Raw genomic sequence first — 19,112 nt, forward strand, 5'->3', positions numbered from 1 at the left:
ATGATTGAACAAAGTAATTATTATGACCATTTGTATCAGGTTACTGTGCAGTACTTTTATCCAAAACATTTAGATACCTACTGTTTTAATTTCCAGTCAATGCACATTTCTGGACAATAGGAATCATTAAACAAGGATATAATGGCTTTCAAGTGGTACCAATGCTTAACCCACTGCTGTAGGCTTTAAAGTGTAGCTAAATGAATACAACATTTAAATTCAAGTACAACACTATGAAATGTTGTAAGCTTTAACATGTAGCTATTTGTAATACAGTATTCCCATTTAAATTATTTGTAATATGGCATTCCCATTCAAGTACAACACTATACAATGCTGTAAGCTTTAATATCTAGCTATTTGTAATACAGCATTCAATTTCAAGTACAACACTATACAATGCTGTAAGCTTTAACAAATAGTTATTTGGAATATGGTATTCTCATTTAAATTATTTGTAATACGGCATTCCCGTTTAAGTATAACACTATACAATGCTGTAAGCTTTAACATGTAACTATTTGTAATACAGCATTCTCATTTAAATACAACACTATACAATGTTGTAAGCTTTACCATGTAACTATTTGTAATACGGCATTCCCATTTAAGTACAACACTATACAAAGCTGAAAGCTTTAACATGTAGCTAAATGTAATACAGCATGTTCCTTCTTGTAGAACATTATGCAATTCATAAGTAGAAACTGCTGTATAACTCATTCACTAGCATAACTCCACATGATTATATGGAATGTAGAAGTCTAACTCCTTCATTTGCATGACTCCACTTGTGATTACTAAATGATTCACTTGCATGACTCCACTAAAGATTATGTGGAATGCAGAAGTCTAACTCCTTCACTGGTATCATTCTAATAATGACTGTATAATATAAAAGTTTAACTCCTTGACTGACATAAATCCACGATTGATTATGCTGAATGCAGAAATCTAACTCATTCACTGGTGTAATGAACCTGAGGACAGGCACTCTGTGGGATGATCTCTTAATAACAATGACTTGTAACACTGGAAATCAAACTCAATCAAGGTCGTATAAACAGTGTCAAGGAACACTGGAAATCAAAACTCAATCAAGGTCCTATCACAATGTCATTCATTGTCATGGAACACTGGAAATCAAACTCAATCAAGGTCGTATAAACAGTGTCAAGGAACACTGGAAATCAAAACTCAATCAAGGTCCTATCACAATGTCTTTCATTGTCATGGAACACTGGAAATCAAAACTCAATCAAGTTCATATAAACAATGTCATGGAACACTGGAAATTAAAACTCAAATTATTGTAAACATTGTCATGGAAATCAAACTCAATCAATGTCATATAAACAATATTGTAGAACACTGGAAATCAAAACCCAATCAAGGTCCTTTAAACAATGTAATGCAACAATGGAAATCAAAATTCAATTATGGTCCCATAAACAATGACTTGAAATCAAACTCCATAAGGACCTACAAACAATGTCATGGAACACTGGCAATCAAACTCAATCAAGGTCATATCAATAATGTCATGCAATATTGGATATTAAAACTCAATATACATCCTATAAACAAAGTCAAACAAAACTGGAAATCAAAACTCAACCAAGGTCGTATAAAAAATGTCATGGAACACTGGAAATCAAAATTCAACCATGTTCTCAGAAACACAAAGATGCATGCTTGACTGAAATTAAACAAACCATTATAAAGTTGCACTGCACAGACCAAAGTCAGCAAGATGGTGATCTGAGAGAATAACTCCATTAAATGTCAGTAGTATGAAACCAAATCTCATTTGAAATCTCATAAATATAGGCTGCATGACAAATCTGATTAAGTCCAACAGTTTTAGCAATCAGAGGCTTTAACTCCATTAAATGTCATGAAACATGAAATCAAATCTCGTGCAAAATCTATCAATACAGCCTGTAAAATATGACACAGAAGACTATAAACTTAACCAAAGGGTAGGGTGGTCTCAATCATATAAAGCTGCATGCAACATTTGATTAAAATTCAATAATTATGATTTAAGCTAACTTGCAGATACCATACTACTGACAGACAGACAGAAGGATGGACTGATGAACAGACAATATGATTACTAAAGTACTCCATCAAATTCATTGAGTAGGGCCCAAAACATGTTTAGATTTCATGAAAAAGACAGAATTAATGAGTTTCCTTCACATTAGTGGTTCTTGAAAAAGTAGCTTGATATTAGAACTAGAAAATCAGCATTTGCAAGAAAGATTGGAAAATATAATCTTTATAAGCAAGTGTATATCTGACCAATGATCCTAACCAGTGCCAGTGATGTCAGGTTATTCAAGGGGACATTATTATTGAAAGAATTCAACAAAAATTACAGAACATCAAAAAACTAAATATTGTCAGAGGAGTATGGTACATGGAAAGATAACTTTTCAAAGTCACCCGCTTGAAGCTTCATTCAGTGACACTCGAAATGGCTAAAAATGTGTTCACATATATTGCATGATTGGTCTTATAGCTCAAGTTGAATTTGCCACTGACTACATCAATAATAGGTGAACTGACCTGCAACACATGGCTCCACTCTATTGAACAAATCTAATGATCAGTACAACTCATGAATTCATTTAACTTTGGCTTCGCCTCCATCGGCAAATCCGCAAAGTCGCAGAAACCCAGTAATGAATAGAACTGACCTCCAGCAAGAAAAGAATAAGCCAAACAAAGATACAAAGTATGACAAACATTATGTCTTCACATGTGTAAAGTACACCAGAAAATAAATTGGTAGTGGTCGAATCTGATTGTGATGAAGGAAAAATATTGTGTTTGAAGAGTCCTGATTTAGCCAACAGGTCCAGCTCCCTATAGATGCCTTTATCCAATTATCCCTCTTAGTTCTCGACACTGCCGTTAGAGTGTCTTTAATGTTCCTTCTGCCATTCTAAGGGTGAAATAAATGTCAACAATACACATATCATACAATAACTCTTTTATTTCATCCCCTGGTAAAGACAGTTAAAAAAATCCACTTTTTTCCATTGTGGACATATCACCTGTTCTGCTACCAAATGCCTAAGATATAAACATGACTTACCCATGGGCTGCTATTCCATCAAGATATGTAGCTGTGTTATATGACTTGTAATTACTGAAAGTCTTGCATCTGATACATAAGTTACCAGTTCCCTGAATACAAATTTCTGCACAGTCCGTTACACAAGTTGAATGAGGATAATTTTCACTGAAAGTATCTGAACAGCACACTCTGTTAATGTGTCTGTGGGGCCACTAAACCCTTTAATTTGTCAGCTAGAACAGGAATCCATGAATTAAATATTTAATACACCAAAGTTGTGTATCTTCCAATTTTGCAGGACAGGTCATCAAATATCAAGTATAATTTAAGTCACATTAAATCTAGAATCAACTAACCTGCAAAGTCCATTTCAAATTTGAATGTATTAAATTCAGTCATAGCCAAGGTGTAAAACACTCGTTTTGGTACACCTGTAAACAAGACTGTATCACTCTCACCAAATATTCAAAAGCTGGCATTGTGCTTTTGTATAATTTGGTTTAATCTCCCTTTTCTTCAGTTGAAGTAATACTTGTCTGAGTAATGTTTGTTTGAATATATGTCCAGGCATTTGCATAATTGTGATCATTATGACAAAAAGATCAGATTCATCATCCCCTGTAGAATTATATGTATGTGCAATTGAGGACAGTTCAATTTTCATACTTCAAGTTGAAGTGGGGCACATTTCTTTACCTGCTGTCTAGCTGTATGCAATAACTGTGTTATCATTTCTGTTCCTTTTCTTATTTTGTTTAACCACAACTTCATGTCTCTGAAAATTGAATTGATCATGCGTTACTTTATTTGCATATTCCATTTCTAGTTTAGAACACGGGTTCATTGATTTGGCATACCGTCACGGAAATGGTCAGAGTGAACATAAACGTTTTTCGGCAAAGATTTACTTTTTATGGTTTTTATCCATTATAATTTGCTTGAAACCTCGGACAGCATTACATGAAATTTATATGGAATCGAACACAGATATTTGTTGTGCAGTTGTCCAAGTATTTCATGCAGTAATCGCGTTTGGGGGTGGCAAGTGGGGTGACTGCACCAGGCCTCTCTTTTGAGGAAGCTCCGCACTTCAGGCCTAAGGGTGTTCTTATGAGTTTTCAAGCTATATTCGCCGGTAAATTGGAAACGCTGATACAGGCCAAACGTAATGCATGTTGATCTAGTCTAGACATAATCAGTGTTTGCAGTAGCATACCAATCGAGATACCGATACTCTGGCCCCGCGCAGTCATGGTCGGCCCTAGGCCCCGCATACTCCTAACGCCGCCTCTGTTTTCATACGAGCTTTTCCCATAATTTAATTTCCTTTGATTATTCAAACATACATTTATTGCAAATCAATTCCCATCACCTCTTGTGTACTTTCCATTATTATCCATCCCTGCAAGATCAATAAATACAACTAAACAAAGACAAAAAAAAGACCAACATTATGAGTGTATTCTTTAACAATGTTACAGAGAATGGCAGAACCTATGAAAATTAAGTCATTGACAGGTAAAAGTATCTATAAAGTCATACAATGAAATTAAAGATTGAGCCAATTCAGTGCCAGAAAAATGAAAAGAACATTTGGCATGTGCAAAACAGCAATTGCCAAAATCCAGTGATGAAGATGGTAATTTCACTGTAGCAGATTCCCCATTAGTTAAAACCATGATTAAATTGAATAATGAACAGAGAGATCATGTCATATATATTTAATACTTCATATCGTGTTGCAAAACTTATTATTTTTTTATATAAATGGAGAAATCTGGAAAGTGATTCTGAATGGCTACACTTTGAGAGTACAGTATACAATGTGTAATTTGTTTCATTTTTTATCATGCACAAACTTTGATTTGACTTTAGTCTGGTTTATCTAGAGTCCTGTGACAGTGAGATAAAGTCCATTTAAGACAAGTAGGTCCCAGTGAGAAAAAGTCAATTTAAGACTACTGCTCATTCATTCACATCAAGGAAGAAAGGAAACTCCATTATTTTTTAAAACAAAATTTTTGTTTTTTAAGCTCTTACATGTAGCTGTGCTTTTTTGCTGAATCTGATTTTCCATGAAGCTTGGACCCGTTTATATGCATGTCGAACCTGGCTACCTCAGAGGTTGACAGGTCCTGGATCTGACACCCATTATCACCATTTTCAGAGCCCTGAAATGTCCCCTCAAAGGAGTCATTCAAAGGGCACTAAGCAAAAGCAAGATTGAAGGCAAAGTTCGAAACCAAACAAAGACAGTAACTGACACCAAATTCTAATGAGTGGAAAATAAAACTGAGAATATTTTGACATGATGTTACAGGATGGGCAGTCATGGAATGAAGTTCTGACACTATGTGACAAGATGGAAAAACATGGACGAGCATTTTTGACATGGTGTGACAGGACAGACAGAAATATAAAACATTATTAGACATCACAAACAAATGCGTACACCCTAGAATATGGTGGAAATATAAATAAAAAAACATTAATAGAACTTTAAGCTTCTATAAACATACTTGATCTCCTTTCCATCCTGATCACATGTAATTGGCCTGGCAATGATAATTTTTCCATTAATGATGTGGTCCTTATCATCATGGAATTCTGGATTCTTCTCCTTAGACCAGAATGCATCTAGAAATCAAAAGTATCAAATCATCAAAACATCAATGTCAACTAGTCTTTATATAAGTTCCGTTTGAAAATAAAATAGCTACATATCTGGTGTACATAATTGTGAATTATGTGTCAATTCACCAAAACATGAAAAATAACAGAATCAATAACGCAACAGCTGAGTCTTTTGTCTGACACTTTATTAAATACATTGTCATACTAGAGTTTTCACATTTACAGGAAACTGTTCACAGTTTGAGGTTTTTGATGAAATGAGACAATGCTATTTACATCTTACACTGTCACAGACAATACTGTTTACATATTAAACTGTCATATATAATACTGTTTACATAGTACGTTGTCATAGACAATACTGTTTACATCTTACAATGTCACTGATAACACTGTTTTACATCTTACAATGTCACAGACAATACTGTTTACATCGTACATTGTCACAGACAATACTGTTTACATCTTACATTGTCATAGACAATACTGTTTACATCTTACATTGCCACAGACAATACTGTTTTTATAGTAACGTCTAGCACTGTGGCACCATGCTGCAGACATAAGCGTCATGTCCCACCCAGTCATATTGTCCTGAAACCAAGTCGACCAGTCCTAGAACTAACCTCTTAATGCTAAGCGCTAAGCAAGGCAGCTGTTGGTACCATTTTTATTTCTTTGGTATGACTCTGCCAAGGTTCAAACCTGCAACTTCCTGTACCTGAGGTGAACGTCCTAACCAGTAGGTTTCATAAGTGAAGGTATACAATTGGAATTTTGTTTTGGAAACATTAATGCAGTGCAAAATTAATGGAACGGCAACAATGCCCTGTAACTGATCAAATGGAGCATTGTGAAATGTCATAAAGGTTAAATAAAAATTATATATGGATGATAAATCAGTATGTCTGTAATTTGCATACTAGAAATATATCCTATAAACCAGACCATAAAGTGGCACCACCACAGTACTGACAGATGAAAAGAACAACAAGTCAACATGTACATAGATAATGTATCATACCACTGGCTGTGTATTGTGACTTGTATTAATAAGCGGCAGAAGTGTATTGTTTCACCCCTATAGTGTTGCCTTTTCTACATTACCAGTTTAGCTATTTTTAGCAATGGTAGCCATATTTATTTTTAAATGGTCTTTAGGCCAGGATGCTTCTGTCAAATTAATTCAAATTCACTCTAACGTTTTCTTTATTAGAAGTCACTTTGTATTTTGTAATGGTGGACATCTATGATTGTAGATTAGTATCACTGAACAAACGTCCCAACCCTCAATGCCTGAATATGTCCTGTAAATTTGCTGAACCATTTATGAAAGAATTTTAATGTGTTAAATTTTGATCAATTCAATTATTTAATTTCAATTTATTTAAATGCTAATGAGCATTTTTATTTCAAAAAAGTAACTTTACGATTTTTTATTTTAATAATGGTAGGCATAGTTGATTACACATTGGCATCAATTGTAGAAACATAAAAGACCTGAGTGCTGCTATTGAGATGCTCTCTGCCATGTTTGGCAGAAACTGGAACAGAGGTTTTTCAGAAAAAAGTGAAAGCTGTACATCCTGACGGATCACTGATGATGTATGCCAGGCACAAGAACATATTATTGGCTCACTTGGCCCTATGACCAGTGAGTTAAAATAATATATTACAATGATTAAAATTTACAAACCTGTCAGTTCATGGGTAAGTTTTCCACTCCTTTTGAATTTACACCGCTTGCTAACAATGGCAGGATTTTCGTTGATGAAAGTCCCAGCCATAATAAGAGATTTCTGGGCATCGATCAACCACTGTGGGTCCAGCACAATCTTCTCCCTTAGTCATTCAATGCTACAAATTATACACATAATAAGTACTTAGCAAATATTTAACAAAACATTTCCCTTGTCAAAGACCTGCCAACCCTGACAAGACTGTTTCAGTAAAGCAGTTGATTTTGTTTTGTATGTTTAACCAGTTTTCAGTGTGGTGTAATACAATATCTTAAACTGCTATTGTAAAGCTGGGAAATGTATTTAAATGTTCAGTATTCAAAACATGCAGTGACAGTAAACCTTATGTTTAACTGAAAAGTTTGTAAAGTACATGCAGACCATACTTACAACTAGCACAGTCACAGAAACTTCAGTTCCAAACCCAATGCAGCTCAATGGCTTGTTAATATCTCTTGACGTATTCCTTGTATTTTTTTCCCACTTCACATGATGACGGCAAACATATCTCCTGCCACAAGACATACTCAAATTGACACCTGATGTCCAATAAATTTAATAGTGTCCCCTCTGCTTTAATTCACAAATCAAACATGGATGAACCAATTATCCGGATGTTTCTGCAGCAATAATTTGTCTGTTGTTTTTACTTTTATTCTCTAAGGCCATATTATAAGGGTAATTTTCTTAAGACTTACGGTAAAATCACAAGTATTGGCACATCTGCATTGTTCTACTGTAGTAAAAGAAATACTGATAACTATCTGTATTACTACTTGGCAGAGTCTTTATATAATAGTGGTGTACAGTGTAGTAAATAATTTTAAATGAAAATGATATACAAAATAAATGTAGATCTGGTAAAATTACCCACTTTAATATCTGTAATGTATTGCATATAGTTAAGTAATCTGCCTTATTTATCACTTGCATTGAAAAGAGTGCCTTGCATACACCATATGAGTATATAAACATGCCCTATGTTTTCAAAGAGAGTGCCTTCAAAAGAGACTTTAGGTGTACCATCTGAGTGCATAAATATACCCTCTTTCTTAAATGGAGACTCAACGTAAAAGACTTTACCATGCCCAGTTGAAGTGCATAAAACGCCCCTTTTCACAGAGTAAATGAACCAGGAAACTTTACCATGCATCATTGAAGTGTATACAATGCCGTTTATCTTGGAGAAAGTGATCCCAAATGCCATATGGGCTTACTGGATGCTAGAATCAAAGTAAATTGCTCAGTCAATCCTGTGTTAGTACAGTATCATTGATAACCGTCAGGTTGGTGATGTCTGTTGCTGCTGGACTGCATAGTGGGCTAAGTGATCAAACAATTAGACATTCAGAATACTTCAAACAAACAAATCCAGCATGATTAATTAGCAGTTCTTTAAATGACATCGTTCTGCTCAACAAAGACACTTATCTGAATATTACCCTTTGATTACAGTTAACAGTCTTTATTTTTGACAGCAAATCATCCCAGGCTATCCCCAAGGATGAAAGGTGATGCAAGTGATCAAGTTTATAAACTCTCATGGTTGCATTACAAAACATCTTAAAGATGTCAGTGTGCAACAATATGTAAATAAGCAAATACTAGTCATTAAAGTCATGGAAATCTTGACAACCAAACACGGACCAGACATTTTCCATAGTCATTGGTGGCAGCAATAAATGAAACGCCTCAGACAATGGCAACTGAATTTCATCAAGTTTGTCCCTGTTGCTCATATATTAAAGGGATACATTCCTTTGTATTTGAGTAACTTAAATGTTTCAAGCTCACACTTATTGGTGCATTCAATGCCACTGCAATAAGATGCATTATTAAGTGACCATCTTACTCAAGCAGGTTATGAAGCTAACTGTAAACTGTTTGCATTTCCTCTTTAAGCACCAGTAAGGTAGCAATGATTATTAACTATTTTATTGTTGAATGGCAAAACAGCTTACGGAAAGCTCCTTCGCAAAGCAACCAATAAGCGGCCATGGAAAACTCACCCATGTTATCAGTGGTCATGAACACATCAACAGTTGAGGACATCTGTTGCTGCAAGCTTTTGTCTTTTCACAAACACCTTGACCGACACGTGGCTGTGATACAACTTTGGTGGCTCAATCAATGCACTGTGTCTAATAACCAGGAAACAAATCCTGCACCGAATGTGTTCAGCAGCATGAATTGTCTTCAACAAGGCCTCACTTGTAGAAGCCAAGCTTTCTATGGGAAGATTCAAGGATTTGAGGTCTGTGCTGATTATACATGAAACTTTCATTTTCTGTTGCTCTGTGGTAAATTGTTAAATGCTCTTGCACGATTGTGTGTTGCAACATTTTGCTGACTTCGCCACAGTAAAAGTCATGATCATCACACTGGAGAGTTCAGCTTGTGAACTCTCTCCAATGCATGCTTTCAAGTAATGATCATACATCATTTTTAAAAATGCGCAGCATGATCAGACAAAAGGTCACTCGTGGAAGAGAAGTCAAATGGGGACAGGATTGGATAAGCATAATCTGAAACTACTAAGAAAAAACTCTGACTGCCCATTCATTTTCTGAAACTACACCATTACATGGGGTATGATAATAAAAAGTCCATCACCAGATGTCTGTCTGTGGAAGATGTGGCAAGCCGACGATGTCTTTAAGAGCCGTGGAGAATAAGAGAAATTGTTTTCTATCTTTATTAAATAACCTCTGGAACGAAAAAGCCTGTTAGTGCCTAAAATTTGAAGGAGATACAAATTCTTGTCTTTGTGCAGTGTTTGGCTTCTTATCATATTACTGATGAATATCTCTCCGTGGTGGATGAGAATGATTCGGCCTGAAAGCCAAAGCAGGTGCCAGAGTAAGTTTAAGAGGCAATTCTTGAGATGCCTAGTTCCGTACCTCCTCTATTACACCACAAAACAGCAATGTCATGTCAACATGTGCAAACCAGATGATTGATTTATCTTTAGTGTGAATGAGTGCAGACAGGTATCTCTTCTTATTAGATCCAGATTTGTTGACGCCATCAGGTGGCATATATTCCTGTTAATAACCATAGCAATCACACCAATGAACATCCATACATTTTCACTATCAGACTTTTCAGCCAGGCCAAAAAAAGCACTAGAGATGCAAGGTCTAGTACAAATCAAGTAGCAACCATTTTTCACATAACTTGATGGTGGCATGTAAAACATTCTCATCCATCTTATAAACAGTGGGCTGTTCATAATTACCACCACAGTGTTCTTATCCAAGTATGGTAGCTTACAGCTAAATGTTAATGATTGTAAATGATACAAGTATGGCAAAAATTACATTGATTGCTGACTTTCGGGAAACAATGTCTTGATTTGCTTGCAATGGATCCAGCAATTATATTTGTCAAGCAGTTGGACATCTCCATGGCCTTCACCTATTGTCATCTTTCACACCTCTCCTTATAGGCTTGGCTTACACTTAATAAGCTGTGATGGAATAATGGTGAGTGTGTCAGACTCACAAACTAATGGGTGTTATGATTGAATCCTATTACCAAATTAGTCTTTATCAGTTACCATAGCATGTCCTTGTGCAAGGGTACCAGACAGATGGACAGCCATGTTATTAATTGGTCAGTCAACTTGTTAAATGCCTGGGAGTACATGCAGCGTAAAAGACGGATCAGCTAAATTGAACAACATCCAACTTTCTGCACAGTTATACAGCCAGTATGTGTCATGGCTCACTGAAATGATGGTGTCACTGAATTTTATAAATCCCTTGCTGGTCGAGTAACAGGTGATCACACATTGCTGACCGGTTGGTGGGCACCAATTCCTTGATTGACCGAGGAGCTGAATGGTGGTTGTTGACTGCCTGGAATACTGACTGCTTGATTGATCAGTGTCACTGGAAGCCAAGTGTGCTGGTGACAAAGTGTGCAACTCCATACATGTAATCTTTTAGCTGTTGGCTAATTTTTGGAGTTTGTAATACTTAGTGCTTTGGGATTGTAAAGCTATATCATATGATATCTGTCCCTTTGTTTTCATCATTTTACTATTTAAGTAAAATACCTCATTTGTCACTATCTGAGTAAAACTCATCATTTTTTTTGTCATGTGGAATTAGTGAATCATTCACCCTTGCCCATGTACTGTGGAAGGTCATTATTTATATTTTCATTTGTTGCATTATTAGGTTCATGCGGATTATGTTAATTTGTCCAATATTTGGATTTTATACACACATTTATTAATCATAATTCCTATCTAATTCAGTTCATTCATCATTAAACGGGGGCCCTGAGTGGCCTAGTTGTCTAAAGTGCTCACCGTTCCGGATCACTGCCATCCCACCTCTGTCTGCGTGGGTTCGAGTCCAAGGCTCGGCTAGCATGGGTACATGGGAAAGCCTGCTAGTAGCTTCTCGTGGGTCAGTGGTTCTTCCCTGGATTTTCCAAGGTTCTTCCTCCACCATTAATACTGGCTGCCATGTATAGCCTATCTTGTGCTGTAAAATGGCGTAAAACCCTAGAATAACAACAACAACAATCATCATTAAACATCGTGTTTGCATGATACCATCATGAGAGTTCTGTTATAAATCGGAAATCCAACCTGGTTATCTTGTTATAGATTGATTCATGGAGAGTCATGAACCGGTATTGCCAGATGGTCTAATAGTGTATGGCCTGGACAGATGGCAAAATGGACTGTCCAGATCTAAAATATAAAATATGCATCCTGACTTACAGCCTCAAAGGCCATGTTCAGATTGAATCCTATTACCAAATTAGTCTTTATCAGTTACCATAGCACGTCCTTGTGCAAGGATACCAGACAGATGGACAGCCATGTTATTAATTGGTCAGTCAACTTGTTAAATGCCTGGGAGTACATGCAGTGTAAAAGACGGATCAGCTAAATTGAACAACATCCAACTTTCTGCACAGTTATACAGCCAGTATGTGTCACGGCTCACTGAAATGATGGTGTCACTGAATTTTATAAATCCCTTTATTTATTAAATACATGCACTTGGGTTTTGTTTTTTGTGTACAACGATATCTGAGGGTGATTTATGTATATTGTACAATATTTCGAAACAGATAGTTTGGTTCATCCTATGCCACACGTGCAAAGTGCTTTTGATGGGAAAAAACAAACACATCCAGCGCACAGATGATGTACGACTGCATTGTCTGTGTATAAATGCCCCACTGTATGACTAAATCTACACATTACAGAACATCTTTTCAGTGAGCATTCTATTTTAAGTACTTGCACATCTTCAGCTACAGAGGTATGTGAAACATTTATTAAGTTATAACTATTCTCCTACCATGTTTATTTCTGTATATGTTCTATTCGTGCTTGTGACTTAGCAAGAGATTTATATTAGCAATATAAAGTTGCATTTTAAGAAACTTTTAGAACTGTAGATTTCTTATTGGACATGGGTAGGTCCACTTCTGAACTTGTTGATTGTTTTGTAAGTATTGTGCTGATAATGTAATCTGTATAGCTTACCATACATGGTCATAACAATTTATCATATATGCCTGTGTCATGCATAGTACACGGTGTTAGATGTATTTTTAGCTGATCAGAGTTGCAGCTGAAGAGCTGATCAGAGTCAACGTGGTACCAGATGTAGAGCTAACCATAGAAGTTGACCATAGCAACTGTAAAGTTGAACCGTAGCAGCCATAGAGTTGAGAGAACAGTATTGCTGGTCGAGTAACAGGTGATCACACATTGCTGACCGGTTGGTGGGCACCAATTCCTTGATTGACCGAGGAGCTGAATGGTGGTTGTTGACTGCCTGGAATACTGACTGCCTGATTGACCAGTGTCACTGGAAGCCAAGTGTGCTGGTGACAAAGTGTGCAACTCCATACATGTAATATTTTAGTTGTTGGCTAATTTTTGGAGTTTGTAATAGTCAGTGCTTTGGGATTGTAAAGCTATTTTATATGATATCTGTCCCTATGTTTTCATCATTTTACTATTTTAGTAAAATACCTCCTTTGTCACTATCTGAGTAAAACTCATCATTTTTTTTGTCATGTGGAATTAGTGAATCATTCACCCTTGTCCATGTACTGTGTAAGGTCATTATTTATATTTTCATTTGTTGCATTATTAGGTTCATGCGGATTATGTTAATTTGTCCAATATTTGGATTTTATACACACATTTATTAATCATAATTCCTATCTAATTCAGTTCTTTCATCATTAAACAGGGGCCCTGAGTGGCCTAGTGGTCTAAAGTGCTCACCGTTCCGGATCACTGCCATCTCACCTCTGTCTGCGTGGGTTCGAGTCCAAGGCTCGGCTAGCATGGGTACATGGGAAAGCCTGCTAGTAGCTTCTCGTGGGTCGGTGGTTCTTCCCTGGATTTTCCAAGGTTCTTCCTCCACCATTAATACTGGCTGCCATGTATAGCCTATCTTGTGCTGTAAAATGGCGTAAAACCCTAGAATAACAACAACAACAATCATCATTAAACATCGTGTTTGCATGATACCATCATGAGAGTTCTGTTATAAATCGGAAATCCAACCTGGTTATCTTGTTATAGATTGATTCATGGAGAGTCATGAACCGGTATGGTCAGATGGTCTAATAGTGTATGGCCTGGACAGATGGCAAAATGGACTGTCCAGATCTAAAATATAAAACATGCATCCTGACTTACAGCCTCAAAGGCCATGCCCAGACATACAGTGGTACTTATGCTGCATAATAAAACTGCAATCCATCATGATAAATGAAAGAGCAAAAATTCATCCAAGGCCAACAACTTTATCATTGACTGCTGCACTAGCTGCTTCATCACTGCTTCATCAATGCCAGTGAAGAATGTCACCAGGCACCAGCAATTCCACAACCAAGAAAGAATACTCCCATGTTCCATGCTATGCCAACTTTGTCCATGGGATGAATGAGAGAACACACTCTTGAAATTTGAAAGGCAGATGATATGATGTTAATTGTTTCCAGAGAAAACTGACAATAAATAAACAATTGTAGTTACCTAGCAGTGATCGAGGGAGGTAATGGGTAAGAGTTTCTTCCCTTTGTCTATACATGTGTTATTTAAGTGTGAAAGATGCAACCTTCTGTCTTTTCATGAATGTCGAATTCCCGAGATAAGCATAGCTGCTTTCGTAATATCACTTTGTCTGGGGAATGTATTCAAAGAAGAAATGGTTCCTGTCTCACCTGATGTAGAGGATTGTGCCCGTCTCATGCTGGAATCTCAGGACCAGATCCAGTTCATCTCTGTTTTCAATCCTAACAGATCCTGATCTATTTATATCTTCAATCAGACTGAGTGGTGCAACCTGGTTAAAAGAAAAGCATAACAAGACAGTTTAATATCCAGGCTGATCAAAGCCATTAGCATGAAAGCAGTTGGAACCTACAACAAACACATACAATTTGATATGTCCATCTTAATATTCCACATCCATCCATCCCCGATAGTAAATACATGCATCTTACAACCAATGTATCAGATTTGATATGTCCTACTTTATATTCCACATTGCCAATGATAAATAAATGCATTTCATTTGATGATGTGGTGGAAATGAGAACATTTCATATCAGTCACCATCATTAATGTATATTGGTACGATACATGGAAGAGATTAATATATTTGGTTATTCTTTAGATTCAAAAACCATCTTAAAACTATCTGATTTGTGTGAGAAGATACTTCCGGCAAGCTGAACTGTGACAACAGAAGCTTCTAGTGTCATTATTGCCTGTTGCATTGGGAGACACCAGGCCAACTTTTCTTCTCCCCAATGGGGCTGTTGTTTTGCCAGCTCAGAAATTCTTCTCTTCAGCTCCTCCAGCCTGGGTCACCCAGAGTATTATCAATAGCAATATAATCTGTTAGGTGCATTGCAGCTGGCTTGTTACTCCATATTTCACTGATATGTATGGAGTACTCATCAATGACTCTTTGCCGGCAGTTCTATATGGCAAATTTAAAAAAAAAAACATTTTCAGGATCACATGCAGTTTTTATAAGACATATTGACCTAACAAATCATTAATATATGAAGAAAGTGGGGAGCTATTTTTTAAATTCACTTTGCACAATATTAATACAGTATACAATGTTATCCATCACCTCCGAGTTAAATTACAAATCTGAAATGGGATGGGATAAAATGTTACTGTTCTAAAAACACTAAGGATAATTTAGGGTGAAGACAATGTATACAAAAGGGTGTACAGACATACAAGGTGATACAAAGTGATTGGTTTGTCAGGCTTGTCACAAGGAGCAGGTCTAGCAAAGCAAAGTTTGAAAAGAACTAATTACTTACTTTTCCCAACCAGATTTTGATCCGCTAAATGTTTCTATGGTTTGCATGTACATATCAATTATGTGTCACAACAATAACCTATCCAACATGACCAAAAATCCTCAGAACTGCATACATATCAATATCAAATATGACCAGCAATCCTCAGAACTGCAAACCTATCAAAATCCAACATGACCAGCAATCCTCAGAGCTGCATACCTATCAATATCCAACATGACCAGCAATCCTCAGAGCTGCATACCTATCAATATCCAACATGACTAGCAATCCTCAGAACTGCATACCTATCAATATCCAACATGACCAGCAATCCTCAGAACTGCATACCTATCAATATCCAACATGACCAGCAATCCTCAGAACTGCATACCTATCAATATATCCAACATGACCAGCAATCCTCAGAACTGCACACCTATCAATATCCAACATGACCAGCAATCCTCAGAACTGCATACCTATCATCTCAGAACTGCATACCTATCAACATCCAACATGACCAGCAATCCTCAGAACTGCATACCTATCATCTCAGAACTGCATACCTATCAACATCCAACATGACCAGCAATCCTCAGAACTGCATACCTATCATCTCAGAACTGCATACCTATCAACATCCAACATGACTAGCAATCCTCAGAACTGCACACATATCAATATCCAACATGACCAGCAATCCTCAGAACTGCATACCTATCATCTCAGAACTGCATACCTATCAACATCCAACATGACTAGCAATCCTCAGAACTGCATACCTATCAATATCCAACATGACCAGCAATCCTCAGAACTGCACACCTATCAATATCCAACATGACCAGCAATCCTCAGAACTGCACACCTATCAATATCCAACATGACCAGCAATCCTCAGAACTGCACACCTATCAATATCCAACATGACCAGCAATCCTCAGAACTGCATACCTATCAATATATCCAACATGACCAGCAATCCTCAGAACTGCATACGTATCAATATATCCAACATGACCAGCAATCCTCAGAGCTGCATATCTATCAATATATCCAACATGACCAGCAATCCTCAGAACTGCATACCTATCAATATATCCAACATGACCAGCAATCCTCAGAACTGCATACCTATCAATATCCAACATGACCAGCAATCCTCAGAACTGCATACCTATCAATATATCCAACATGACCAGCAATCCTCAGAACTGCATACCTATCAATATATCGATATGCATTGCAACATTGTGAAGTTTGTTGCATGCATTCTAAAGTTTACTTCTTCATCAGGTCTACAGGTTTTTATCCCAAAAGTCCAATTCCAATAAAAGTTCAACAATCTATAAACAATTGAAGAATTTTTATACATGTATCAGAACATTTACATCATAATACAAATAAACATACCAAACCGTATTTGTATACATCTAGTAATTTACATCTTAATACAAATATGCACACAACTTGTATCTATCTACATTGAGTAAGTTACATCTCCATACTAATTTGCATACTAAATTGGATTGGTCTACATCAAATAATTTTTGTTTAAAACACGTTTACAAGTTTTTGAGAACCTTGGATGGGAGAAAGACACAACTAAGATTGTTACATTCTCAAAAGTTGTAAACATGAATGACGGAGTACACAAAGCGCTGGTTGTCACATTAACAAAAGTTTTAAACATGAATGATGGAGTACACAAAGTGCTGGTATGCTAATTACATACTTAACAAAAAGTGAACTTCATAAGAAAGAATTCAACATAACAGAGAGTTAGTAGTAAGTCAAAAATATACACAATCATTATGACAATGCAGTAAAACGACACTGTTATTGTTATTTTGGGTTTAATGCTATAGTCATATACAAAGTTAGATAACTGTAGATGAAGGAGATCTGACTGTTTTGTGATGAAATGCAACTGGTAAGAAACAGCTGGATGGATAGACATACAATGTCAAAACATAATGCAACCAACAGTTTTGGAGTTTTAGGCTTGCATTCAAACTGACAATGCTGCCACTGCAAACATTAGCACAGCAAAGTCCAGCATTTTTCTCCAAAAAGGATGAGACTAAAACAACCAGCTAAGATGTACCAGATATTGGCAATGGAAAATGATCAGTTAAAATATCTCTGTCTTTGTTTGCTACTAACATAACCCTCTGTATAACAGACAGAACCGAATGCATGCCCTCTAGGAACAGTAACAACTTTGTTACCTCCTACAGCTGAACTTGATAAATGCAACTGTTCATTGCTTGAGAAACATGGCCCAATAACCCAGTGCAGAGTATCAATTCAAGAGCGCTCTCCATGATATAGTAGAGAAAAGGAACAACTTTGCACTATTTATTATTTATTTATTGTGTCCAGTGCATGCTTAGCCATTTAACAGCATCATTGCCCACAAGATGCAGAGCATGCAGTCCACAGGGGAACTATTTCACTGGACATTTTTCTCAGCGTGTAACATAGTTTGTAGAGCTCCACAGCTACAGGAAGAGTCAGTAGCCTATTCCCACAGGGCGAGGTCTACTGCAACACCCCAAGCTTAAAGATAATGCTACCATTCAAGGTATGGAGAGGTGCATTTCTGATGTGAAGTCATGGATGACATGTAACAAGCTGCAGATGAATAAAAATAAAATGGAAAACATTTTGATCATTTCATAAAGACTTCTTCATTCCCATTCTTTATTTCAAATAATAAGTATCATCAACACCAATATTAAACTCACAGAATCAGGATGAAACCTTGGTTTCACACTCGACTATACTCTCTCTCTCTCTCTCTCTCATTACATATGTTATAAGACAGGCTACATATCTGAAGCTGGGACACATCAGCTCCATGCACACTTTTCTTTCAGTCTGATACCACTAAAACACTTGTCATTAGTACTTTCAAGATAGGACTGTTATAATTTTCTTCTACCTAGGTCTTTCAATATCTGCAAAAGAAACATCAAATAGTTCAAAACACAGCTGATCAGATCATCCTGGGAGTATCAAGAACAAAGAAATGCAACACCGCACACCACCAATATTCTGTACCGTCCACTGACTACCCATCTGCTCCCGAAACAAACAAAAAATCCATCCTCTATGCTATATATGACTACCGCTTTCAGTTCAAAATACTTATCTGACCTAACTCAGGTATATGCTACATCTTGATACTTATGATTCCCTTTTGACACCAAGTCCTATCGACAATGTCCTTTGGTCTACCAGGACCCATCTACCTGGAGCAAATTGATACATTGACAATGTTCCCATGAGTTGGTGGTTCTTCCTGGGGTTTTCTGCATTCTTCATAC

At 36.6% G+C, this 19,112-nt stretch overlaps 2 protein-coding genes across 4 annotated transcripts in view; one reads left to right on the plus strand and one right to left on the minus strand.

Annotated features, from left to right (window-relative positions):
• LOC149788803 (enoyl-CoA hydratase domain-containing protein 3, mitochondrial-like) overlaps positions 1-19,112 on the plus strand; it is a 433,692-nt gene that overhangs the window by 225,075 nt on the left and 189,505 nt on the right. The window lies entirely within an intron of this gene.
• Positions 1-19,112, minus strand: part of LOC149788807 (putative serine/threonine-protein kinase qkgA) — a 35,733-nt gene that overhangs the window by 11,034 nt on the left and 5,587 nt on the right. For both annotated transcript variants that reach the window (XM_089974929.1, XM_089974928.1), the window contains exons 3-5: positions 14,677-14,798; positions 7,419-7,579; positions 5,608-5,725 (exon numbers count right to left, since the gene is read on the minus strand). In XM_089974929.1, the coding sequence (XP_089831055.1) occupies positions 7,570-7,579; positions 14,677-14,798 (132 nt within the window). In that variant the 3' untranslated portion in view covers positions 5,608-5,725; positions 7,419-7,569. The remainder of the gene's footprint in view (positions 1-5,607; positions 5,726-7,418; positions 7,580-14,676; positions 14,799-19,112) is intronic.

The sequence above is a fragment of the Sinohyriopsis cumingii genome, chromosome 11 (assembly GCF_028554795.1).
Source record: "Sinohyriopsis cumingii isolate HCF-2022 chromosome 11, ASM2855479v2, whole genome shotgun sequence".
NCBI lineage: Eukaryota > Metazoa > Mollusca > Bivalvia > Unionida > Unionidae > Sinohyriopsis > Sinohyriopsis cumingii.